Consider the following 27089-nt stretch of genomic DNA (forward strand, 5'->3'; position numbering starts at 1 on the left):
ACGGGGATGAAACAGAGCTGAAGTGGTTTAACTTTCACGTTTCTTTGTTAAAACAAGTTAACTGATTGAGTGTAAACCCTTGCCTGGACCCTCTTATTTCTTCTTAAAGCATTTAAGAAGCAACTGAAATAAATCAGCTGAAGACATGTAACTTCTGTGTGTGTAGACAAGGCCTCGAGGTTCCTGTCCTGAATCCATAAAGCGCCGTCCGCAAACATTAGGGCTTCATCCTTCTGTGGCGTTCGGGACGCACGTTCCAGGTCTGTGCCTCCTTTAGCTACATTATCTGGCTGCGGCCTGAATTTTGTGCTGTTTCAATAAGCGGTTGCTTGTTTACTTTCACTTTCCCTGTTACTCAGAGACTGCTCTCGTAGGGGGGAGAGATGGGGCGGGTGCCGGGGAACGATCAGGAATTATTCCCTTTCTCCTAGCACACCGAGAAGATCGGAGGGTTTGATGCCTTTGGGGTGGAAGGTAAGAGATTCCCCTCCCGCCTGGGGCTGATTTGTTGCTGGGATTTTCTCCAGAATACGTTTCGAAGGCCTGCCGAGTGGCACCTCGAAAATGGCTGCTAAACACGGAACTGCACGTTAATCGCTCCAGACAGAACCGATCTCTGCTGATCTAACGGAGTCCCGGCCCTAACAGCTGCACGTGGCCCGCGGCTTTAGTCGGGGGACCCCAGCCTTCGTGGGATGATGGTGCCGAGCAACACGTGGCGATGGGGGAAGGCTTTTGTGGCTAGGCAGAAGGGAGGGGGAGAAGCCCTGAATCCCCAGTATGTGTCTAAACCAGTGGTCCTCAAACTTTTCAGGGTCACATCCCCCACTTACCCCTGTCGCCCTCCCGCCCCGAACCAGGGCTGGGAACATGGCCACACTTCCGGGGTGGGGAGGATGTGGATGGGGTAAGGGGGCCGAGGCTGGAGCGCGGTAGCAGGACCGCAGCCAGGGGCTGGGGCTGGGGGTGGGCCTGAAGCTGAGATGGGGGCAGAGCGGGGCTGGGTGTCGCTTCCTCCCCATCCCTGTGGGGGCTGGCCCTGGCCCACTGTGCCCCCCGGGAACGTTCCTCCGCACCAGCGGGTCAGTCGGTGTAACTGTGTGGCTCAGCGGGGGGGGGATGTTTCACACCCCTGAGCGAGGTGGTTATAGCGATGTAAGTTTGTAGCCTAGACCTCGCTTCAGTCTCTATTAGTTTACCCTAGGTTTGTAGAGACATTTCGCTAGGACCCTGCTGAGCCGAGCTGAGAATCGGGTCGTCAGCGTTCAAACAGGCATTTGGGGCAGGATCCAGCCGTTCAGAGCATGTTGCTCCTTCTCTTGCAGATGTCCGACAGCCTTCAGCGTAATGGGAACCGGCCCCACGTTATCGCTTCACTCGCTCGCTCTGTGGACCCTCTACGGTAAGTCCCCGGGTCAGTACAGTTCTGATTGTAATGACGCAGGCTCGGACACGTGCGCCTCGGTCTTTGGATCACACCCGGGGAGAGGCTCAGTCCCAGATCTCCCGCACATCACGCTCACCGCTCTCCCACGCGGCTCCAACTAGTCCCTCCACCGTTCAGTGCAGCTACGCCCCACCCTTTGAAGGCAAGTAGCGCACACACCGATCATTCTCTTGCTGTGCCAACTCCAGGGGGGCAGAGTTAAGGTTACAGGGGTGTTGACCGTATCTCAGTATTTCCTGGTTTTCAGAAGCCTCAGTTTTTTTGAACTTGACATTCTGGTAAGACAGGAGCTATGACTGGGCGTCCTTAACTCTGCATTAACGAGGGTGACCATACGTCCCGCTTTGGCTGAGAGAGTCCCATTTTTAAGTCCTGTCCTGGCTCAGTTGGCAAAAGCAAAATGCACAAATGCACAGTTGTGTCAAAAAGGTGGGGAGCGACCCCTAGCAGGGGGCGGAGGAACGTGTGGGGAGGGGGGACGAGTGGCAACGCCAGCCCTGCATGGGAGGGAGCGCTTGGGAGAGCGGCTTGGGCCAGGCCAGCCCCACATGAGCGGGTGACAGGGGGTCTTGGGCTGGCCCCGCTTGCAGGGGGTTGAGGGAGGCCTCAGGCTGGCCCCACGCGGGTGGCGGTGGGGGGCCTTGGGCCAGCCCCATGTGGTGTCCTGTTTTCCCTTTGGGAAAATATGGCCACCCTAACATTAACAAAATGTTTTGACGTTTGTCCCGTCTGGATTTGGAGACATTTTACCTCTGGCCTGGAGCTGTGACTGGTTTTCTTCCCCTGCCCCTGTACTCCCCTGCTTCCAAATGATTTTGGTCCCTGTAATACGCTGCCCTTGTCACACTCTGGGAGAAATATTCATGCTAGCGTATGAGGCACTGCGGAGACCTCATCTGGAAAACTGTGTCCAATTCTGCTCAGGGAAGATGAATCCGGACTGGGCCAGGTGCAGAGAAGGGCTGCTAGGATGATCAGAGCAACGGAGAGCTGATCTTATGAGAGGAGACTGGAAAGGCTTGTTTAGCCTAGCAAAAGCAGGCCAGGGAATGAGTCTCTCTGGCCTGTGTTGTGCCGATGGTCATAATGGTCCATTCTGGCTTTAACATCTATGCTTCTGGTTCTTGGTTCCCCTGAGCCCCACACTGGCCCTGTAATTTTCACCCACCTTCAGATCCCTTCATGCAGTCAGAGTGGCACAAAGCAGCTTCAGTGTCAATGGGAATCAGGGCTGAAAAATGTACAGGCAGAGAGAGACTGGATCGGAAAGTGAAAGATGTTATGTTGACATATTACAACTAGAGAAGTTAGAAACAAACTTCAAATCCACTTACGGAAAGATTATGACATAACACAAACTTATTTCTTAAGAATCCAGAACCCTAACACAGAAGAACACAGAAGAACCAGAGAGAGACAAAGCAGGCTGCTCCTAGGGCAGAGAGGCATAACTCAGCCCACCTTACTCTAGGCTGGCTCTTTGCAGACAGACTGATGATCGCACACTTCCCTGCAGACCCCCAACTTTTGAGTGGGACCCGGAAACCTCTTACCCGTTAAAGAGATAGCTTGTCATTTTAACACTCTAATACCGACCCTTGCTTTCCTTTCAGGGGTCATTGTGGCACAGTCACCCATCACAGCTCAGTGCGGCGAGGACATTACCCTGAGCTGCACCTTTCCCACACTCGGCTTGGCAGCAAATCAACAAGTGAACGTCACCTGGAAGAAGCCAAGAGCCGAAGGACCAGACCTGCTGGTCCACAGCTACTCTTTGGGAACAGAGAAACAATCTGAGGCTTACAGGGGGCGGACGCAGCTGGATCCAGAAGGATTCGCCAAAGGGGACGCATCCCTGAGACTGAGGGATGTTCACATTCAGGACGAGGGGTTTTATAGGTGCTTTGTCAACTCTGAGCTGGGCCCATGGTCTGAGGAGACGTCGCTGACAGTGCTGAGTACGTCCCCTCCTACAATGGGCTTTGCTGGCCTCTGAGGCTACAGCTGGTCGAAATGATGCTGTCCAAACGTTTGTTGGGTGGAAAACAGCTTTTCAACTAAATGCAAATTGTCACCCCCCCAAAAATATTTTTTTCCCATTTTTTGTTGCTTAATTCCCATTGAAGTCGAGGGATTTAGGCACGTAGAGGGATTCTCAAAAGCACCTCTCTGCATCTGTAGGCACCTGAATCCCTTTGGAAATCCTCTCACGCTGTCTTGGTGTGTCCATGGCTTTGATACCAAAGCTTCTCTGGCACCCTCCATCACTAACTCCAGTATTAACCACCCTCTCCCCTTCTGCGAATCCACTCAGGTTTGGCAGTTACAGATTTTGGGGTGGAATGGAAGATGGGGGCAGGCTGTTTCCCTGAGGAAACACCAACAGAGCAGCGTTGTGTTGTGGTTACCTTTTAGACTACAGCGTATGCATGTTGTGTGTGCGTGAGCCACTGGTTGGTGTCTGAAAAATTCCACAAAAAAATATTGATTTTTCTCTTTAAGGGGCAAGACAGCGAGAGTCGCCCGTTGTAGTTCAGGAAGGGCAGGACGTCACCCTCAGCTGCTCCTTCGAACCTGAGCGAAACCTCCGGCTGTTGAACATCGCCTGGAAGAAGGAAACAGCGGAGGGACAGGATCTCCTGGTTCACACGTACTATAATGGGAGGGACCAGATGCTGAGACAGAATAAGGCTTACTGGGGCCGGACCCAGCTGTATCCGGAGAGCTTCCACGAGGGAATCGCGTCCCTGAGACTCAAGAACGTCCGGCTGTCAGATGACGGGGTCTACACCTGCCACGTCAAGCCCGAACTGGGCAGGTTTTCCATGCGGATGAGAGTTACCGTGGAGAAGGGTAGGGCTCCTCTTACAGGGAACCGCACAAGCCCCAGGGTCAGGGCAGCTGGGCCGCTAGGAACTGCTCCACGTGGCAGTGGGTTATCACATCACCGTAACCCACTGGGGAGCGGAGTCGGACGGCTCAGCGAGATGGTACATGGGGGGCCAAGGCGATCGCTGGTGAATCTCAGTGGTAGCAAAGGGGAAGAGGTCAGAGGGCCCAAGCACAGGCAAATAGGGTTGCCAACAGTCTTGTTTTTACCCAGGTAGTCTGGTTTTTGGCTTCTCTGTCTGGGTGATTTTCTGGGACCTGGCAACCCTCAGTGGCACCCAAACCAAAAGTCCGGTTACCGCGGGGTGGAGGGAGGCACCGGGTCATTACCCCGCCCCAGCCCCTGCTCAACCAAGGCCACCTCCTACCTGCTGGTGGGCCCCTTGAGACGATCCAGCGAGCAATGTGGGGAGAGGAGCAAGCAACGGGGTGGGGCCTTGGTGGGAAGAGATGAAGAAGGGGGCGTGGCTTCCTCGCGGGTCTGGTTACCAGCAATTAGAAAGGTGGGAACCCTACGGGCAAATGGGAGGAGAGGTGTCCAAGAGATGATCTCTCTGTGCAACTCTGACAATATTGGCGATCCCCTGGACTCGTGGCAGTGGGAAAGGTGTCTGAAATTCCCAACCCCTCTTGGGGGGCGTTTCCTGGGACGCTGCTGTGCTCACAGAAGCATTCTGGGTTTTGTGGATTTTTCTTCCCTCCCACCCCCCATTTCTTACAGGCGCCAGGTGTGTCTGGTTCTATTGGGCACTTCTTCTTCTTCTTCTTGCTCTTTCCCCGTTGGTAATGCTTATCATCATTAAAATGCATCGTCTTCCCGTCCGATGGAAACTGAGGCCATCCAAACACGCCTTTCGATTGGAGGCTGAACAGACAGACATCCGTCTGTCTGATGACTATGAGGAGAAAAATGACAACGTGGAGGGAAGAGCGCAGCCGGAAGCATATTTCTTGTGGGACATAAGAGTGGATGATACCAAACAGACTCGAGAGTCCTGGCAGGTGAGTTTCAAAACATTTTTCTTTCCTTGGTGTGTCTATTGGAAGGCGTCTTCGTTACAGATGTGGGGAGGGTTTACGCCGCTTTGAGCATTTTTCTTTTGCCTGTTTGAAATCCCTCTGCTTAATTACATTTGCACTCAGCAGTCTCCAGACACAAAGAAAAAAATTCCCTGCCTCCCCTTCTCCACCAGAATTTTTAAGTCTGATAGTTTTCTGACACCAAATGTCAGGGTGCAGGTACCCCGCACCTGAATGGACTGTGAGGAGTTTATAATTGCTCAGGAATGCATAGATTCTGGACAGAGCGGACAAATCTGATCTTCTGGTCTGACCTCCTGGATAACGCAGACCAGAGAACTGCCCCAATAAGATCCTTTAGAAAAACATCCAATCTTGATTTTAAAATTGCCAGTCATGGAGAATTCACCACAATCCCTGGTAATTTGTTCCAGTGATTAATTACTCTCACAGTTAAACCTTATTTCCAGTCTGAGTTTGTCTAGCTTCAATTTCCACCCATTGTATCATGTTAAACCTTTCTCTGCTTGACTGAAGAGCCCTCTGTTATCAATTTTCTATTCCCCATGTAGATATTTATAGACTGTGATCTTATTCTTATTGCCTTAATTCTGGAGGCTGTACATTTCTCCTTGTGTCCATTTGCTTCCCTCATCAATTTTCTACAATGCCTAGCTTCTAATTTATAGTCATTGCTATCAACTTCCCCTTTCTTCCAGTTGTTACATATTATTGTTTGAAGCTGTTTTCACTTCATCTCTAAGCAGGCTGGTTTTTTAAACTCTTTCTCATCTGGGGTTGTAGTTTTCTGGGCATCTAGTAAAATGTTCTTAAACCATTCCTAATTATCATTCACAGTTTTCTCTTTACATTCTTTCTCCCAGCTGATACATATTGTAATTGTTTTCAGAAACTGGCCCTGTTAAAACACCCTGTATCTATATTACCGGTTGGGACTTTATTCTGATTGCACATGACAAATGTGACCAAGTCATGACCGCTTGCTTCTAAACAGCCACTCATTTTTAGTTCTGTGATCCATTCCTTTTGACCTGTCAAGATCAGTAGCGGATTAGCCACTGGGTCGATGGGGCCTGTGCCCAGGCGCCCTGGCCAATTGGGGAGCCCCGGAAAAATGGGGGCCCCTGTGTTCTGACCCTGCTCCCCGGCAGGAGAAGCCGCAGTGCCTGGACCCCAGCTGCAGCCCCGGGCATAGGTGTAGCTTAGGAGGGTGCGGGGGGGGGGGGGGGGGGGGGGGGGGGGGGGCATTTCCCTCCCAACAGAGGCAAGGCATGTGGGGAGGTCACATGCAACTCCCCCACCAATTTCTGTGAACGCTCCCCCCCGCATGTTTTGGCTCCCGGGGAGTGGAGGGGAAGGAAGCAGCGGAGGGCCCTGCCTTAGCAGCTGGATGCCGCCTCCCTAGTTCCCGTCTACAACCCTGAGTGCCCACAACCCTGAGTTTCCTCTACAACCCTGAGTGCCCATGGGGAAGGGGGGGCATAGCAAAGGGAGGTGGGGTGAGGAGAGGAGAAGGGGATAGGGAATGGGCTGGGGGAACCAGGAGCCCAGCATGCGACATTCCCTGGGCAGCAGCAGCCCCAGCAAGGAGGTAACTGGAGCAGCCCCAGAGCAGTCCTGTCCCCTCCACAGCACCGGCAGCCCAGGTACCACTGTAGGCTGGGGGAGAGAGCCAGTGAACCCAGGGGACTGGCTTCAGCCTGCATGGGCGCGAGTTGTCCCCCGAGATATAGCAGTCAAACTACGCCTAGGGCCCCCGGGACTCAAGCTCCCTGCTGCAGCCTCAGGGCTATGGCAGGGGAGGGGGACAGAGCTTCTCCAGTCTCGGGGCCACGGGGTTGGGGGAGCAGAAAGGAGCAATGTTGTGTGGCCGCAGTGGGGGGGAGAATGGGGCTGACCGTGTGTGGAACAGGGCGGGGCAGTGGGGGGGAGGGGCGGAACGGGGGGGGACTGCAAGTGGAAGAGCTCAGGGCCCCATGAAATCTTAATCCGCCTCTGGTCAAGGTGAAGTCTAATTAGAGCTGGTCAAAATGGTACCGTTGAAACATTTTTTATGATGAAAAATGGGTTTTTGACGAAAGTTTTCCAGTTTTTAAAACTTTCCAGGTTAAAAAATAAGGGTTTTGGAAAACATATTTTTTTTGTGCTGAAAATGATTTTCAAAAACCACGTTTTCCCCATTTTTGGTTTTCCAGCCACTTTGACCCCCCCCCCCCTTTTTTTCCCCTTTTCCAATTGGCAAAAGTTGGTAAACAGTGTGAATGCATCCAATGCAGTGGGCTGTAGCTCACGAAAGCTGATGCTCAAATAAATTTGTTAGTCTTTAAGGTGCCACAAGTCCTCCTTTTCTTTTAGTGTGGAAAAAATACATTTTCAATCCATTTCATTTTCCAGGTTCTAGCTGGAAAACACTAGAAAGGTAGGAGAAGCAGGTTTTCCTTCACTTTATCATACTTTTAAAAAACCTTTCCCCGCCTTTATCCAATGCCAAAAGGGGGTGGGCGGGGGGGGGAGATCCAAAAAAGGGAAAAAAACCCACTCCCTGAAAATTAAAAAAAGGGAAACAAATCAACATTTTGAGAATGAACATAGTTGGTTTGAATTGAATTTGTTTTGTTTAGAAAATTACAGCAGAAAAGTGAAATGTTGTGATAATAAATAATAATAATAGACTCATAGACCCACAGGGTTAGAAGGGACCACAAAGGTCATCAAGTCTAACCCCTAATAATAAAACCTATTGTTTATTAGGTGCATTACGGTAGCACCCCTAACCTGGCCCGGGACCCCACTGTGCTAGGCACTGTATATTATTAGTGCCCTTTATTAGGTGTATTATGGTAGCACCCACACGCCCCTAGCCTGGTGCAGGACCCCACTGCACTGGGCGCTGTGCATTATTAGTGTCCTTTATTAGGTGTATCGCGGTAGTGCCCAGGCACCTCTATCCTGACCCAGGACCCCAGTGCACCAGGCACAAAACACAGAACAAAGTCCCTGCCGCAAAGAGCTTCTAGTCTAGGCACAAGCCAAGAGACGCCAGCTGGAGACAGCCAGACGGACGGGGGAGGGCAAGGAAACAATGAAAGACTATTGTGTAAATAGACACGGTCGGGGAAGGGGGAGAACGCACAAGCAGAGCGAGCAATGGGAGGGCCGGAAACGAGGCACGTTTCATTAGCACAGGGGAAGGGGCAAGGGGGGTACAGGGGTGCCGAGGGGAACAGGCAGTCAGAGGAGTGAAGCTGAGGCGAAGAGACGGGGGGGGGGGGCCGCTGGCACGAAGAACCGGCCACCTTAGTCCTTACCGTCCCCACCCAGCCCGTGCCGAGACGGTAACGCACCCAGTAAACACCAGCCTGTTGGATTAGGCCTCCCCAGCGCAGCCAGAAGCCATCTGCAGCCAGGCCCAAAGGAGGAGAAAAGGGGCTCCTGCTTCCCTCCCTGTTGAGATTTTGAAGAAACGGGGCACCAGGAGCTTGCTTCAGCTTATGGCTTCCCAGCCTTGCCTCGCTCACCTGCCCCAAGGATTTCGCCAAGGCCTTCAGGCAGAGGATACGGTTTTATGCCTTTCCTGCCTTCACTCCTGTTAGCCCAGCAGAGGTGATGCAGCGAGTTCATCCACATTGCAGCTGGGACGTATCATTCCCAGCGTGGGCAGAGGTGCACATGCCGGCTCCGATCCAGCCAGCGGGGCCATGGAGACGCAAGCCGTAGCCCCCGGGTACAATCCCGTCCGAGATCCTAGACACGTCCTGGGGCAGCTAGCCTGAGATGCTGCCCGTACCCCTGCAGTCACGCCTCTATTTTAAACAAGCTAGTTCAATCAGAGTTGTGCCGATTGCAGTGTAAACGCACCCGTTCTATTCACTCCAATGTCCATCTTTTCTAGACACCAGCCTGGGATGAACGACGCGCATGGGAGAAGCCTAAACAGCCAAAATTCTCTCGTGGAAAGTCTCCTGCAAGGGAAAAGGTTCCCAGAAATATTGCCCGGAAGCCTAGCAAGAAAGGTAAAGTCCCACTTGTAAGCCGTGCTATTTTCACAGAAGAAGGAAAACTAAGTCAGAAGAATGATTCTAAAAAACTAATTCAAAAAAACTAATTGAAAAGGTTTTATTTCATAGACCTCCCATTATTTAATGCTCTAGCTCTCTGTGGATTATTTCTCACACGTGTTTGCTGTCTTCCCAATTTCATATCTAGGCATGTCACTAACAAGTTGCTCCCTTCTTCCAGAGCAGAACGAAGATGTTAAAGAGATTGGGCGCTCTTAGGGGCAGGGGAATGTCTCTCTCTGGGTTTGTGCAGCGCCCGGCGCCGTGGGGCCCCAGATTTTGGTTGGCATCTGTGCAGCACCCAACAATATGCAGCCCTGATTTCGGTCAGGGTGTGCAGTGCCCAGTGCTACAGGGGCCCCCGCTCTGTGTTTGGACTCTAATACAAAGTCAGGGGCTGGTTTGCTTGTGCGTTACTCCACGTCAGAAATCAGGAACTGGGGCTGCGGGTCGAGGCAGGTTACCTGGAGAGGAGCAAGGCAGAAGCAGGGCAGGATCCAAGGCTGGGAACAAGCAGGCACCATCATCACAGCCGTGGGCAAATGCTTTGAGCAGCCCCCAAACTGCTGCTTCTCCAGAGCCGGTCTGCTGACTCTTCCAGCTAATCAGGCGGAGTAGCCAATTAGGGAGCCCACTCCAGGCTGTGCTCGTTAGGTTGCCCAGAGACCAGCTCTGCTGCAGGCCCTGATTCCTGACCATCACAGCCAGCTGAATGGGTGGGAGCCACCTGTAGACCAGGTTCTGGCTCTTGGTTCCGTTTGTAAGTTTCTTGTCCCCCCAGGAACGGGGGAAGGGCCCGCCCACCTCCCAGGATTTCCAATAAGGCCCCCAGGAACTGCAGTTCGGGGCGAGCTCCTCAGCCCAGGCAGACAGTCATGGGCGAGCTCAGAAGGCTGAAAATAGCTTTCCCCACAGAGGTTGGAGCGGAGATAAAAGCATCAAGTGGGTCTGCTGGTGGCTGGGACGGGAAATGCTGCTGTGTCCCCCCCACACACATTCCAGCCACCCTCCCCTCCCCCCCCCCCCACACACACGCTGTCTCCTGGCCACCCTGGGCTGTGGATGGGGTGTGATCTATGGTAAAATGTCACTTCCATTGTAAATCCAACTTGTGAGTGCGGAAGGCAAGGGGAGGAGACACTTAAAAAGGCAGAGACACAGCTCAGTCCTGACCTGCAGCCCCCTGCTATCCCAGTGATGGTCTCAGGCTCTCTGCAGACTCAGGCAAGCGCTGCATCAGTAACACTCAGGGAGTTCTTCCTCTCACATCTATTGCCCCAGGTTATCTGTAGACTCATCTCTGCATTCGTTACCCTCGACTCATCATTCTGAGATTCTCTTCACAAGCATAACACTTAGAGAGTTACTTTAAAAAAGGAAAGCCGTGATTCTGGAGAACAAGCGAGCAGCTTCCGGTAGGGGCAGGTACAGATATGGGCATGTACTGGATGATTCCAAGCCCTGCCTAATGGATGCTGTAAATGACAGAGGCTGGCAATGACCCCCAAGGGAATCACGAATGGGCAGCCCACAACAGTGTCCCAGCCATGCGTGGGGAAGAGCCCAGCCAGCCCCCTGTGGAACGTCACTGGAGGCTGAAATCAGAGTTGGGAGTTTCATGTTTGACAGGGACTTTTAAAGCCAACTGCAATTGAAACGTTTCTTTTCCTTTTCCAAGGCCAGCGGCTGGGCTCGGATGGGGATAGCGCGGACTCCTGGAGCGACAAGTTCACTTCTGAAGCAAGTGATTTTTCCGAAGTGGACTCTGCGTGGCAGGAGGATGGGGGGTCATCACAAAAGACCAGGTGTAGGATCGCTCTCCTGGGGCAGACGGGTGCTGGGAAATCATCCTTTGTCAATGCCATTAGAGGCCTGGGTGATGAAGAGGAAGGTGCTGCTAAAACCGGGGTGGTGGAGACGACAATGGTACCAACTTCTTACCGGCTTCCCAAACAGCCCAATATTACAATATGGGACCTGCCGGGGTTCGGGCCGACAAAGCGTCAATCAGACACAGACCTTGATCTCTTCAGCTTGAGCCAATACGATGCGTTCCTTATCTTCTCCTCCCACCACTTCACAGCCACCCATGCTGGCTTGGCCCGGAAGATCCAGCGAGCGGGGAAGAAGGTTTATTTTGTGCGCTCCAAGGTGGACCAGGAGTTGCTTCCTGCCCGGAGGCATCAGCCTTCTACCTATAATGAAGAGCGAATTCTGCAGGGAATCAGAGACACCTGCATGAAACACTTGCAGAGAGAAGGGGTGACTTCCCCGCAGGTTTTTCTCCTGTCTAGCTTTGAATATGGCCGGCATGACTTCCCTCTCCTAGAGGAAATATTACAGCGAGAATTTGGGAGTCATTTCCCTGGCTGAGCTCTTGTTCCCCAAAAATCTTGCACAAGGAAAAAGCAGCTAGGCGGAGTCAGAAACCAGCCCTAACTTCAAGTTATAATACCGAAAATATTCATATAAATCTCTAAAAGGACATGGCAGAACTAGAGGGGGTTTAGAGAAGGACCATGAGAATGATCAAGGGCCCGTACCCAGCTGACTAACGTCGTTGCCCCTTTTGCCCCCTCCCGCTGAGCTTCTGTCTTCCCTGTCCCCTAACACAAGAGCAAGGGGGCATTTAATAAAAGTGAAGGTTGGGAATTCAAATCGAAGAAAGGAGCTCCTTTTTCACACAGCGTGTGGAACTCACCACCCCATGATGTCATGAAGGTGAAGAGTTGAGCAAGGTTCAAAGGGGGGTTGGCCATTTATATAGCTAACGAGAACAGCCAGAGCGATCTTAGAAAATGACAACACAATGGTGTTGTTTGCAGCGTTGGTTCCAGGATATTAGAGAGACAAGGCGGGGAAGGGAATAGCTTTTATTGGACCCATTTCTGCTGGGGAGAGAGACAAGCTCTGGAGCTTACACAGACAGGGGTGGCGAGTTGGATGGGCCTGTGGTGCCCTAGCTCCACCAATATTCAGAGCACGGGGGCCTGGCTCCACCAAAGTTCAGGGCCAGGTCTCTCCCCCGGCCGTGCTGACTGCTGCCCATGCACGCCTCCCCTGGTGCGTCCTCTGACTCTGCGTGCTGCCCCCGGGCGATTTAAAAGGGCCCAGCGGCCCCCGCCACCACCAGCAGCGCAGGGGGGCCAAGGTGGCTTCCTGCCCGCCCGCCTGCTCCACTCTGTGCTGCTTCCGAATCCGGATCCCTTTCCTGCGGCCCCTGGGCAGGGGGTGGGGGTACGGTCTCTCCATGCTGCCCCTGCGGTTAATGGCAGCTGTGGGGGCGGTGCCTGCAGGCAGCAGCGCATGGAGACCCCCTGCACCCCCCGGTCTAGGAACTGCTGCCGGAAGGGGGTGCGGGTCACTTACAGGAGCTGCCCCAAGTAAGCACCACACCCCTCACCCCCTCCCGCACCCAAACTACCTCCCAGAGCCTGACCCCTTTCCCCCCACACCCAAACTTCTCCCAGAGCCTGATCCCTCACCCCCTCCCACACGCAAACTCCCTCCCAGAGCCTGCACCCTGCACACCCTCCTGCACCCCAATCCCCTGCCCCAGCCTAGAGCCCGCACTCTGCACCCAAACTCCCTCCCAGAGCCTTAAGCAAGGGGGACGGGGACTTGGACCTGTTCTGGGCACCACCAAAAACTCTCCAACCTGCCCCCCTGTTAACACAGAGCTCTTCTTCAGGTCTGGGAAAGGTATCAGAATACCACAGCGAAATACAAGCGGGGACGGATTGTATAGCATATTGAGCGGTAACAACAACTACATGGGTGAACCGAGACGGTCACTGCGCTCTTTGAACTGATACAAAACCACAATGGTGTTTATCCAACGCATCCCGCCAAAACACCAGAAACTTTTACTTGTACCTACCCCGAGTGGTAACGCTGACTGCAGGGGGGTTTCTAAACCGCTCGGTCATGGGGTGCATTAATTTCTCTGTATGGGAACTGCTGGGGCACACTAGAGGCTCACTAGTGTTCTTTGCCATAGTGCTGTTTGAAACAGTCCTACAGTAAACGCGCACTAGGAAACGTTCCAGAGAGAGACTGTTCATTGCAGGCACGGAAGGATTTGTTTTTATTGGTAAATGTCAGTAAGCATCAATTTCACCGGACGTCCACCAAACATGGAGGAAAAAATATCTCCATTGATAATAACTAAAATGTACAGACAGGCAGAGTCAGAGAAACACTGCTTGAGAACTTATCGAAGTTTGATTGAAGACTATTTGCTTGGTGTATTTTGACATGGGATATTGACAATTTGTGTTTTAATGGTTATAAAGCTTTTACTTTTTGAATCTCAGCATCTACCGTCATTCAACACTTAGTATCTGATCCAGTGGCGTAGCCAGGTGGAGAAAGCAGGCGGAGCTCCGGGTCTTCGGCGGCGGGAGGGGTCAGGCGGCACTCCGGGTCTTCAGCGGCGGGTCCTTCAGGGCTGCCGAAGACCAGAGCCAGTGAAGGACCCTCGGCCAGCGAAATGCCGCCGAAGACCAGAGCGAGTGAAGGACCCGCCGCCGAAGACCCGGAGCTCCGCCTGACCCGACGGTCACTTCTGCTCGGTGGGAGAGCGGCCGCTGCCCCGCTCCCCGCCAGCCACGCTCCTGATCTGATCCCGGTTCATACTTTCCCGCAACTGTGAAATTTAAATAGATACAAATGGAACAAAAGGCTTAAAAACAAACATCAATATTATTAGTTGAATTCTGCCAAGCCCAAGTATATACTACTGTAATGAGCAATGCATATAATGGACATTACTCTTTGGAGTGAGTGTTTACAAAATCAAAGTCCAATTTTTGGACCTCTGCAGAGAACTGCAAAATTGCTAAAAATAAACCCTGAGAAATGCAATTCCCCCCCCCCCCCCCCCCCCCCGCCAAAATAGAGGTCCTAGAAATAGCCTTTCCCATCCATCCACGGAGCTAAAACTCCTCCTGGCTCACATCTCGATTGCTGTGACATCCCCTTCTCCAGCCTTGACAAATGCAATCCTGCCGTGCTCAGATGCATAAGAACATAAGAACAGCCCTATTGGGTCAGAGCAAAGGTCCATCTAGCCCAGGATCCTGTCTTCCGACAGTGGCCAGTGCCAGGTGGCCCAAAGGGAATGAACAGAACAGGGAATCATCAAATGATCCTGTCACCCATTCCCAGCTTCTGGCAAAGAGAGGCTAGGGACACCAACCCTGCCCATCCTGGCATTCATAAAGCTGCTGCCGAGATCGCTCCCCGAGCCCACCGCTTTGTCTGCGCCACCCCTCTTTGCTTTGCAGCCCTGCACTGGCTCCCCCTTGTCCAGCTCCTCAAACGTCAGCTGCTTCTCTTCACTCAGACAGGCCTTCACGGCCGATCCCCACCCGACCTTTCCTTTCTCGTTCGCACTCCCACCTTGGGTCGGCCCTTGCTGCCAGCCTCGATCTCCCGCTTGGTACATTTCCAGACAAGCCCCTCGGTGACACGACACCCCCGCGCTCTTCTTCACGCTTGGGGGGGGATCTCCCTGTAAACATCCTTCTGGGCTACACTGCCTTGTGATTTCCTTGCCCTCCCCTTTCCGTTTGTCTGGCTCCAGCTGGCATCTCTTCTCTTAGACTGGAAGGTCTTTGGGGCAAGGACTGACTTTATTCTGTGTCCGCGTAGCGCCTGGCGAAATGGGGATCCTGGCCCATGATTAGAGTGCCCTGGAGCTACCGTAATGCACCTAATAAATAAATGAAGTGAGACCCATACAGCCCCCTCCAGGTTTAGCCCAAGATGCACCATTTCCTTCTGCCTTTGAGAGAGGCAGCATTGTGCCCAGGATCAGCTCACTAAACATGCCCAGACACCTGTAACTAGCAGCTAACAGGCAAAGGTGAAATCGCACACGTCTTGGGGTTATGAAACCACGACTCCTTGGGAGGGAGTTCATGAGTGTCTCCCCATCGGCCCCCCAGGACTAGGGGACTGCCCCTATCCGGCCCTACTCCAGAGAGAGCTAAAGCCACGGCAAGAAGATGGGGGGGCACACAAGTGTCCACCTGGTCTGCTAAGAGTGACAATTCCCTGCCACCTCTCCTGGCCACCCACTGCAACCCACAAATGCCACATCTAGCAAGGTCATCTAGCCCTGCTGGGGCTGGACGAAACCCAGTCAGGGCAGGTCTGGGTTTACTTGGTCCTGCCTCGATGCAGGGGGCTGGACGGCATGATCCCATCCAGCCCAGCATGGCCATGATTCTCTGGAAACACCACAGAAAGGAGATGGGTGACCCCTAGCGCCCCGCTGGGGCATCGGGGCCAGCCCTGAGTGCCAGGGGAGAACCCCCGACCCCACTCCCTGCAGCACAGCACCCCCTAGCACTGGCCTGGGGCATTGGGGCCAGCCCTGACTGTCTGGGGAGAGTGCCCCTGAGCACTGGATCACTAACTCTGCTCCCTGCAGCGCTCTCTGGATTTTGGGAGCTTTCCTAGCCAAGCACTGAGTACATGCAAGCCCTCTTAGCTTGAGATTGACCAGTTCCTGCCAAGCTAACCCAGCTCTCTGCCAGGGGACCCCATCAGGGCACGCGTCAACCCTCTGGCAAGAGTCAGAGAGTCCTCCCAGGAAATTTGGCAGCGCCACCTTCAGCTCTTTGGCCAGGGCTGCACTACACACTTACTGTGTCACTCAGGGGGGTTGGGAGGTGTGACAAATCCACACACCCGCAGTGTAGACAGCTGCATGTGGATGGGAGAGGGTCTCTTACAGAGGTGGAGTTACGAAGCCGACGCGGAGAGCTCTCTCCCGTTGGCTTAGAGCGTCTCCCCAGATGCGCTAGGGGGTGCAGCCACGCCGATGTCCATTTCTAGTGCAGACCTGCCCCTAATCTCCCACCATCTGTGACATTCAGGATTCTTGGTGCGGGTCGGCTTCCCGGCTCGTCGGCTGGGGAGCCGGCAGCGCTGGAACTGGGCTGTTTGCTCACTGCTTTCAAAGACAAACAGGAAAAAAAAAACCTGCCGGTTGCTTTCACTTTCCAGATCATTCACCCTGCTCGGCGTCGGTGGCAGAGAGGCCATGAGAGCGATAGGAAACCGAACACAAATCACTCTGTAAGCTCTTTGCAGAGTCGGGACACCTGGGGCTCCCGGGAGGGAAGCCGGTAAGTGGCCTTTCTTGGCTTTGGGCCTTGTTTTGTCGGCGACTGGTTGTTTGAAGGCCAAAGAGGCACTGTACCAGCTGCCGAGGAGCAGCCATTTTAGGTGTCCTGAACGCCACATACCGATGAATAACGGCACAGAGCTGGGCTCTGCTCTTAACGCTCCACAAGGGCCATCGAGTTAGCCAGGGTGAGACCACTCGTTGCAGGACGCTGGGCAGCATGTGGCCATGGGGGAGGCTCTCCGGTCTGATCGGGAGGACACGTTCTCTGGGAGAGGCACAAGCCCTCAGTTCCCAGCACAGAAACATCCTCCCCCCCCGCTCCATTTTCTATTTGTAATAGAAAATGATCCCCTTTCTCTAGGCCAGTGGTTCTCAAGCAGGGGTACGTGTATCCCTGGGGGTATGCAGAGATCTTCCAGGGGGTACATCAACTCAGCTAGATATTTGCCTCGGTTTACAACAGGCTACATAAAAAGCCCTGGCGAAGTCAGTACAAACTAAAAATTTCATACAGACCGTGACTTGTTTACACTGCTCTATACACTGTCCACTGAAAATGTAAGTACAATATTTATATCCCAATCGATTTATTTTATAATTATATGGTAACAACGAGAAAGGAAACACTTTGTCAGTAATAGTGTGGCTGTTGTGACACTTGTACTTTTATGCCTGATTTTGTCAGCAAGTCATTTTTAAGTGAGGTGAACCTTGGGGGTACGCAAGACAAGTCAGACTCCTGAAAGGGGTACAGTAGTCTGGGAAGGCGGAGAGCTGCTGCTCTAGAGGAGTGGTGCTTCATTTCGGCTTCCCCTGGGATGCTGGAGAGAATTGGATTCCTGCTATGGAATTGCATTCAATGTCATTTACACCAGGGAGAGGGGGGGTGAGCATTAATGAGAAACCAGGTCTGCATTTGTTAAAGGCATTTCCACAGCATCCTGCCAAATCCTTCCACCCCTTTGCTTTCCTGGTTATTAAATTACATAGGATATGAGAGATTGGAACCAGCCCGGAGTTACGCCTGAGCACTACCGGGGTGAGCGAGAGGGGAATCGCGCCCTGTGCCTTCGTTCCTGATGTTCAGCGGATCGCCTGGGGCAGGAGCCAGCCCTTCACAGACTGTCCTGCCTTCGCCTGCAGACGCAGGCTGCTCCGTGCCATGGCGAGAGTCAGTCTTGTTTGCTCACTTCACGCGATTGTGCTGTGGACTCTCTGCGGTAAGTATTCTGGCTCTGCTCGCCTCTGTCTTATTGAGGAGTCATGATGCTGGTGATAACGACTTCAGTGCCCAGAAGCCCCCGTCACAACCCAGGACCCCACTTTGCTCGGTGCGGTACGTTCTGATGCTGTTTATTAGGTGTATCGCGGTAACACACAAGAATCCCACTCCTGGCCCCAGGCCCCGTGGTGCTCAGTGGTGTGCATTATTACAGGAACTCCTCACTCAACGGCATCCCCGTTAACGTTGTTTTGTTCTTACGTCGCTGGTCAATTAGGGAACATGCTCGTTTAAAGTTGCGGAATGCTCCCTTCTAACCTCGTTTGGCAGCCGCCTGCTTTGGCCACTGCTTGCAGGAAGAGCAGCCCCTTGGAGCGAGCTGGTGGGGGCTTGGAACCAGGGTGGGCCGGCAGCCCCCCCATCAGCCCCCCTAAGCTCCCTGTGCAGCAGCCTCCCAGACTATCCATTGCCGGCAGTTCACCTGTCCCTCCCCCCGCTGCCTTGGAGCTGCTCCCGGGAGCCTCCTGCTTGCTGTGCAAAGGGGGTGGGGAGGGGTGCTAATGTCAGGGTGTCCCCCTCTCCCTGCTCCTTCACCCCATCTCCACAGAGCGGAGGTGGACATGACAGGGCTTGGGACGGAGGGAGCTTGCTGGCCGCAGCTTCTGGAATGCATCCGATGAAGTGAGCTGTAGCTCACGAAAGCTCATGCTCAAATAAATTGGTTAGTCTCTAAGGTGCCACAAGGACTCCATTTCTTTTGGCGGATACAGACTAACACGGCTGCTACTCTGAAACCTGTCTCAACTTGCTGATCTACTTAAAAAAGCAATGGATTTAGAGTGGGGTCAGCGTACTTAAAGGGGCAATGCGTGCCTCTCTCACACACATGGTGTGTGTCTCTCACACACACACACACCCCCCAGCACTTTGGAAAGTGGAGGGAGTGGTGTGTTCCAGTGGGATAGCCTGGGTTCATCATCACGTTCAGTTTCCACAGCGAATGTTTGTAGCCACCGCCCTGCTGTGTCTCCTCCCTCCATTCGTGCTGCTTTGTAGAGTGCAAGGCAGCATTAACAACAACGTGTTAACCCTTGAGGGCTCAGCCCAGTGCTAGTTCATCATTCAGCAGTAAGGCATTCCCTGGGAAATAGCCCACCCTCTGACTCCACCAACTCAACCAAGCTTCACAATCGTTGCTGTGTACAGTATTCAATCGTTTGTTTAAAACTTGTATTATATATACACAGTATACACACACACACAGAGCTGTGGATGGTCTGCCCAACTCATCAGGTCTCATGCTAATCTTTTATAACTCGAGATTGAACCTCACGCTTAAACCAATCTCACTTCCAAAATGTATGTTAGCATTAAGTCCTCTAACTCTGAATCTCCTTGTTATCCAGCTAACCATCCAATCCCTGTTTAGATCTTGTCAAGCTCCTGGGCTCAATGACATCATGTGGCAGGGAGTTCCACAAGTTCACTGTTCCATGAAAAAGTACATCTTTTAATCAGTTTGGTACATACCACCTTTTCATTTCTTTTTTTCCTCTGTTTATTTATTAGCCAATAAATTGTTACAAAAGCATTCCTGTAACTAGCTTTACACCCCCCAAAAGACAAGGTTTGGTGTACATACAAGATCTGGCCTTCAGAAAGCTGTAAACCTAGGAGGTTGGCCAACTAGTAAGGTAGCAGTTTAACACTTCTTCGCTCCCTCCTTAGTATTCAAAACATGTCGGCCCAACTTACAGGCTGGGGGGTCTCTCTCCTGGGGAGCAGCGACTCTGAAAAAGATTCGGGGGTCATGGTGGAGGTTGGAGGACGAAGGACTCTGATGCTGATCTTCACTTTCCTTTAAGGGGTTGCTGGAGAGGAGACAGCCATCACAGCTCAGTACGGGAAAGACGTCACCCTGACCTGCATCTTCCCTTCCAAATTTAAAATAAGCTTCCATCGATTGAGCATCACCTGGACAAAGGAAGGTGCCCAGGGCCAGGATCTCCTGGTTCACAGATTCCATCTGAAGATGAACTGGCTGGAGGGACAGGAAGAGGCTTACAGGGGCCGAACGCAGCTATATCCACAGGAATTCCCCCAGGGAAACGCATCCCTGAGACTCAGTGACGTTCGCCTCCACGATGAGGGATCCTACCTCTGCAGCGTCACCTGTGAGCTGGGAAGCTGGTCCCAGAAGATTTCACTTACAGTGCTAAGTACGGTTCCTCTTCCTGTACCCCGATCATAGCATCCGCGACAATTGCTCCAGGCCTGGTGTACCATGTGATCACCCAGCAGGGCAGATGGGCGCCTCATTGCAAAGCCACAGTGTATCCACCAAAAATGCCACACTCGTCTGGCCCTGATCTTGTCTGCTTTCTGTTCTACCTGTCACCTCCCAGGCAAGGGAAGGAGAACTCCCCCTGCAGTGCGACTTAAAGCGCCATCTCGCCACATGATTTTCCATGCAGGTTTTGTGTGGTGGGGAGAAATGGGTAACACTCAGTGCAGCTCCTGCGTCTCAAAGAGATTGTTTCAGGCTCTCGGCAGATACCGGCAGCCATTGGTTCATGATCTGCCTGTCTCTGCTAGATTAACGAGCCGGTTAGTGCTTGGTATTTTCTCCCTGTGAAGGTGCTTATATATGGTAATCATGCCACCTCTACTTTTGGATAAGTTTCACAACCATAAAGGCGAGAGCGTGACATTTTCTTAAAATGAGATCTTAGATTCTGGACCTGAACAAGGCTGGCACCAGGGGAAGTCTAAGGGGCCATGAGCCAGTTCAATCCAACCCCCATGGATGTGTTCTGTGTACGTAATTTCTACATTTCAGGAAAAATGGGTGAAAAAAATTTGGGGGAAAAATGAGGATTTGATTGTAGGCACTTATCACTCTTCCATTTCCATAGGATCTAGCCGTTTCTCAAAGTTTAATGTACTTCTCCTCACAGGGCCCCTGTTTAGTAGGACAGGGCTGTTGTTCCCATTGTACAAATGCAGAAACCGAGGCACAGGGCGATAGTGACTTGTCTAAGTTCACCCAGGGGTTTTGTGGTCAAGCAGGGAATTAAGTCAGGATTCTGGAGTCCCAGGCTTGGGCCCTAACCCCCTCTTCTGTTTGGATGTTTGTTTCCCTCTCAGGTGACAGTGAAATGGAAAGGCCCATCATAGTTCAGACAGGGGAGGACGTCATCCTGAATTGCTCCTTCCAATCCGAGTTAAATCACCAGCCACTGAACATCACCTGGAAGAGGGAAGAAGAGGAGGGACCAGATCTCCTGGTTCACAGCTACTGCTCTCAGCTGGACCCACTGGAAACACAGGATGAGGCTTACCGGGGCCGGACCCAGCTGTATCCGGAGAGATTCCACGAGGGAAACGCGTCCCTGAGACTCAAGAACGTCCGGCTGGAGGATGACGGGGTCTACTCCTGCCACGTCAAGCCCGAACTGGGCAGGTTTTCCATGCGGATGAGAGTGGCCGTGGAGAAGGGTAGGGCTCCTCTCATAGGGCACCGCACAAGTCCCAGGGTCCGGGCAGCTGGGCCGCTAGGAACTGCTCCACTCGGCAGAGAGTGGAGCTGTGTGCAGAGGAGCGGGGGGGGTCTAGGCGATAACCAGTGAGGTGGGAGGTGAGGTTGGGTGATGACAAATGGGAAGGGGAGTGGGGTCTGTGGAAGGGTGGGTGTCCATGACACGCTCTCTCTAGGAAGCTGTGATCCACGCTACGGAAATGCCTGAGAGCCTCCGGCTTGTGTTTGTTGGACATCTCTAACCCCCTCCTCATGTGCCCCTGGGGAATTTCCGGTCTCTCATGCTGCATCCCATTGGGTTTATTTTGTGTTTTCCAGCTGCTGAGCTTGTCCAGAGCCCATCAACACTGTGCAGTCTGTGGTTGATTGATCTGGGAGTATTACTGGTGATATTAGCATTTGCTTTCCTTCGAATGTATTATCCTTTCTTGCGGAAACCGTTGAACAAAAAGTCGCCTCGAAGTGAGTCCCAGCAGACTGCGTCTGACCATAAAAAAGACAAAGAGGAGAGAAGTCATCTGCTCCGGGGATCCTCGTCGACCTCTATGGAGCCAGGAGTGGCCAATCCCACCCACAGTCCACCTGCGCATTCCTCCCCGGTATGGCTCCAGACATTTCGCTTCCCTTCTTCGTTTGTGTGTGTTTGTGTGTGTGGTCATTAGTTCGAGCAGAGGAGGCTGGGTCACTAGGTCTTTCTCTTTGGATTTCACACGGCCGGCCGTGCTGTCCGTTTGAAATGATTCATTTGTCAGGCAAACGTGGAGAAAGGGAAAAGGGATCAGGATTGCTGTTTTGAAGACTCATGTTTTCTTTCTTTTGTCACAACTCAAAGCCTCTTGGAGCAGAGACTTCACACTTGCTTTATTTAAGGGCTTGTTTACACACGAAAATTAATCCGGAATAAGGTAAAGTGTGAATTTAAAGCAGAGTAACTATTCCAGAACAACACCATAAGGGGATGTTCTTATTCCAGAATGAGAGTGCCTTTTTCTTGTGTCCAAAGTGGATTAAGGGCTTGCCTACACAGGGCATTATTTCTGACTAACCATTCCTGATTAACTCCCTGTGTGAATGCTCTTATTCTGGATAAAGAGTGCTTTATTTGGAGCTAGCCTAATCCACTTTAAAGATCCATGCAGGGAGTTCATCCGGACTAGCTAGTCTACTTTAAAATTCACATTCTCCCTTATTCTGGATTAATTGTCATGTGTAGCCAATGGCTGCTCTAAATTAGGGACAGCTCCAGCAGCTGAGGTTCGGCTTGAGTCCCATGCACTTGAGTCCCTGACCTCTTCTAATCTCCAGTATACCTCTTCCCAGAGCACCATGCAGATGTCAGTGGCAGAGAGCCAGTTAGGCCAGCTTTACAGGACCCTTGTACCAGAAGCCAGCTCACTCCCACACTACCGGCTACCTTTCTAGGTCAGATTTCCAACCAGAGCAGGAGTTGAGGACCTGGCCCTGAAAGTTCTCATCACAGGTGCCCCAGCTAACAAATAGGGGCTGCATTTTCCTACTGGACTTGCAAACTGCTCCTTAAACTGATTTTGCAAACTGTGTAACCAGCTCACAGACACTTGACTCAGAAAGTTTCTGCTCATACTTAACTCACACTTACTGAAGCCAGAAATATCAAACCTAACTTGTTTGGTAGATCCTTGGTGCTCTAAAGATCAAGCCAATTCTGAAGACAATTGCACCAGCTGTTTGAAAGTTGTGAAGGTGTATGTAGAAGATCACAGACTCACCGGTGCTACGCCTCCTGCTGGTCATCTGGGAATTAGCTCATCAACCTCAGAGCACCCCCTGCTGGCTAGTGTCTCGCCTGCTTCAGGCCCCATGTCCCTCCCAGACCCCAGTGCCCTTTAATTTGGGGTTCTGCCCACAACAGTACCCCCACACTCTAGGTCTCCCCTCCTAGGGGAACCCCCTCTCCCATGCCCACCTTGCCTCAGTGGCTACTGCCAGTCATCATCTAGCCTGCAGTCTGTAATGGCCACTCATCACTGGCAAGGGGGTTGGACCTGCTGCCTTTCCCTGCAGCCCCAGTACTTCCCTAGGCCTTCCTGGCAGGCCTCAGCCTGGGAGGTTGCCAGGCCTGAGCTCCCCAGCTCAGCCTGCCCCTTCCCCAGCACTGCTCTGTCAAAGGTACCTTTTGCTCCTTCAGGCAGCTAGGTCCATCTCTCTCCAAAGCTAGAGCAAGACTGCCTGCCTCCTGCCCCTGCAGCTCTTTTATAGGGCCCAGACTGGCCCTGATTGGCTGCCTCTCCGACTTTTCTGATTGGCTCCCAGCCCTAGCCCTCTCCAAAGGCTGGCTTCTAACCCTTTCAGGGCCAGAGCAGGGTGACCACCCTGCTACAGTGTAACTTTGGTATGTCTTCTCCAAAACTGCCCTGGGTCCCCAAAACAGGCAGAGATTTTCAGATTCCAGTTGTGCATCTGGGATGCATGCTCAGAAAGGATCCTCTGCAAATGCATCTCACACCTTCCTTGCAGAAAGGGGGCTGGACATACACGTTTATGGCAGTGCTGCCACTTCTCACCGGTCCTGGTGAGGGACCTTTGAAGGTCTGATGTCTATGGGGGTGGGGGAAGAAGAAGGACAAAGTGTCCTCAGTCCCCTTCCCACCAGCGATTTGTTCAATTTAACTGCAGCTTGTTGCAAATACGCTTCCAGCCTGCTGTGGTTCTCCTGTGAGCTGATTACATTATAAATGTTGCCCTTGAGAATACATGATCAATATTTGGTCTGGGTTTTTGTGTTTTCAGGGACAGACTGCCAAAGACAGGGGAGAACCAAGGGCTGCTCCTGGAGTTCAAATAGTACCTACATTGATTTCTATAATGCAGCAGAAGGCTTTGGAGTACACCAAGTTAAACATCGCCATTATGGGAGAGCTAGGCTGTGGGAAATCGTCTTTCATCAACACCATGCGGGGGCTATGTGATGAAGACGAAGGTGCTGCCCCACTCGGGGAGGAAGAAATGATGATGGAGCCAAAAGCTTATCAGCATCCCAAACACCCAAGCGTGACTTTCTGGAGACTGCCAATAGATTTTCAGCCATGTCTCCAGCCGGTGAAATTTGTCCACTATGACTTCTTCGTCATCATGGGTTTAGAGGGATTCACATGTAAGCATGCTGAGCTGGCCCGGGAGATCCAGAAGGCAGGGAAGGTGTGTTACTTTGTGCGCTCCAAGGTGGATGCAGATTTGGCTTCTGCCAAACGTAGCCGGCCCTCCACCTATGATGAGGAAAATATACTGCATGACATCCATAACCACTGCATCAGGTGCCTGGGAGAGGGAGAGTTGATCAATCCTGAGGTTTTCCTCCTCTCCACATTTGAATTAAACAAGTACGATTTTCCCCGCCTGCGAGACAGCATGGAGAAAGCGCTCCCAGGTGACAAGAAAAGGGCTTTGATACTAGCCCTGCCCAACACCTCTCCGCAAATCTTGCAAAAGAAAAAGGAAGCCCTGCAGAATCAGATCTGGAAAATAGCCCTTGTGTCCTCTCTTATCACGGTTATTCACATACCCGGTATCTCCACCATTCTTGACATAACCATCCTGCTGATAGTCATGAGATACCACTGCCTGGTCTTTGGCCTGGATGATGTCTCCTTCACGGCTCTCACAAGGCAGTTTGGCAAACCAGCGGAAGAGCTGAAGGCCATTATGAAGCCCCAGCTGGCCAAGGAAATTACAATTAATGTGGTCTTGCAGCTCCTGTCCTCGGTTGGGTGCGGCATATTCACAGGAGTTGGTTTGTCTCTGTGGCCTTTACAGGTGCTAGGATTCAAGCTGTCTGGAGGAGTTACAGCAGTAGGATTCTTGGGGGCTGGTGGAATTTCACTGGCTACCACGTGTATCCTGCTGAAAACCTTTCTCAACTGTGCTGCTGAAGATGCCCAAAGAATCCTACAGAAGCTCAGTCCATATGACAACAGGGAAAGCTAACGAAGCTAACGAGATGACTCAAATGAGGAAGGATTTCCAGGACCATAATTTTCAGGGCACACACTTCACGAGCACCATGTGCTTATTCTGCTGTTCTTGTCCCTGTTCTGGTCCTTCCTTTCGAAGCTCCCCTGGTGTAATCCTCCAGCACGTAACTCCACCAGCTTCCACTTGACACTGGAACTGGGCTAAGATTGTCACACAAGACGGGCTTAGATTGGAAGAACCAGCATCATAAACCCGGGTCAACGGATGAATAGTGAAATGATTGAATTTAGGTGTGTGGGAAAGATGCTGGCACAGAGCCTGAGTCCTTCGTGTATTCCCAGCCCAGGCAGCTGGCCCTGTTCTACTTTCCTGCTCAGAGTTCTTTCGTTCTTGTATTGTTTCTTTTCCTGTTATCTACTTATATTACAGCAACACTTACTGGAGACCCCAGCTGCGATCAGGGTCCCTTTGTGCCGGGCGCTGCCCAGACACAGTGAGAGACAGTCCCTGCCCCCAGCTGAGATCGGGACCCAGGCATGCCGGGCGCTGCCCAGACACACAGCCAGAGACAGTCCCTGCCCCTAAGAGTTTACAAAGAGACACAAGTTGGGAGGGGAAATGGAGGCACAGAGCGAGACCCTAAGCAGGACAGAAACACACCCTGCGTCTCCTCACTCCAAGGCTAGTGGGCTAACAAACCTCATGCCTCACTTCCTCTCTCAGCCTTTTAGCTCCGCTTCCTTGTTCGCCACTCAGCAGCAGGGTAGCTACAGGACGAGAAATCTGGGCCTGGCAGCTGAGCCGTCTGTGTGGTCGCTGCGGGAGCAGTGGGGGCAGAGCCAGGGGCGTGCAAATTTCTGCACCCTCGTGCTGTTCTCCTCTGTCCCAAGCCTCCCGCCCGACTAGCCTGGGGACCTCGAGAAGACGGTTGCTGATAGAAACACCATGTGTATCGTTATTAATGCTGTAGGTCTCCCGGCTAGGAAATGGGTCTGAGTCCCTCACTTGCTGTTCGGTCTGTGTTACACCTCCCTCTGCACACTAAACCAGCCAGTTCCTGCCCTGGGGCCGGATGGGAGCCGGCGCCTCGTAGAGGGAAAAGGCCCCATTTCCCATTCCCCGCCCCCCTGAGAGCCAGTCAGTCCTCTCCTCAATAGGTCCTTTCAATAGCACTGCAAACTGGGTGACAGCTGATGGTTTATACCTTTAAAATGTAATTGCTTAGCCTGCCCACCACAGGCTAGTGCGACTCTACTATAATGTATCTGTTCACTAGCCTGTGTGTGTTCTCCTCGTCAGACTTGGTTGTAGGAGCTGACATGGGGCCAAACTCTACCCAGGTAGCTCCAATTTACGCCATCAGAGAATTTGACCCATGTCCCATTTTTGTGTCCTTCTGCCAGAAAAATCAGGTGCCTACAATTTATTAGGAGTCCCACTGGCCAGGGAGTCACAGTTCCTTCCCTGCTCCCCTCACTCTCCCCCTCCTTCCAGCCAGGGGAGGGTTTTCAAAGGTCCCCAGTACTTGGAGTCAGCCGAACCTAATTGCTTCCCTAGCAACCCCTTTCCCAGCTGAACCTTATTGCCCCCTGGTTCTCTCTCCTCAGTGGATAAGGAGGGGCTTTTTAATCTCCTGGGACTAATTACTACCCCCCTTTTGTAGCCGTTTGTCCTGGGTTTACCCCAATAGAAACATTACAGCTTTCAGGTTAGCTTTGAGAGCATCAGGGTAATTCAGGCACCTGGCTTGGCAAGGATGTAAACAATATTGTCCCAATAAGGCAATAAAATCAATAAACTTA

General features: G+C 52.4%; 2 protein-coding genes and 1 long non-coding RNA gene across 3 annotated transcripts in view; 2 read left to right on the plus strand and 1 right to left on the minus strand.

Annotated features, from left to right (window-relative positions):
- The window catches only part of LOC102945115 (interferon-inducible GTPase 5), a 93835-nt gene that overhangs the window by 44579 nt on the left and 22167 nt on the right, over nucleotides 1-27089 (plus strand). The gene's annotated exons all lie outside the window — the stretch shown is intronic.
- On the plus strand, nucleotides 320-25981 carry LOC102945700. Its single transcript, XM_037883273.2, has 12 exons — nucleotides 320-474; nucleotides 1326-1402; nucleotides 3061-3405; nucleotides 3950-4300; nucleotides 5058-5338; nucleotides 9270-9390; nucleotides 11114-11803; nucleotides 17575-17796; nucleotides 19664-20017; nucleotides 20946-21296; nucleotides 21655-21935; nucleotides 24106-25981. Exons 2-12 carry the CDS (start codon nucleotides 1348-1350, stop codon nucleotides 25297-25299), a joined length of 4245 nt encoding a protein of 1414 aa, XP_037739201.2. The 5' UTR covers nucleotides 320-474; nucleotides 1326-1347; the 3' UTR covers nucleotides 25300-25981.
- LOC119564189 lies at nucleotides 13855-16353 on the minus strand. Its single transcript, XR_005223039.2, has 3 exons — nucleotides 16092-16353; nucleotides 14839-15151; nucleotides 13855-14083 (listed from the first exon to the last, which is right to left on the minus strand). It is a non-coding gene; the product is annotated as an uncharacterized LOC119564189 (long non-coding RNA).

This window comes from Chelonia mydas, chromosome 24 (genome assembly GCF_015237465.2).
Source record: "Chelonia mydas isolate rCheMyd1 chromosome 24, rCheMyd1.pri.v2, whole genome shotgun sequence".
NCBI classification, from domain to species: domain Eukaryota; kingdom Metazoa; phylum Chordata; order Testudines; family Cheloniidae; genus Chelonia; species Chelonia mydas.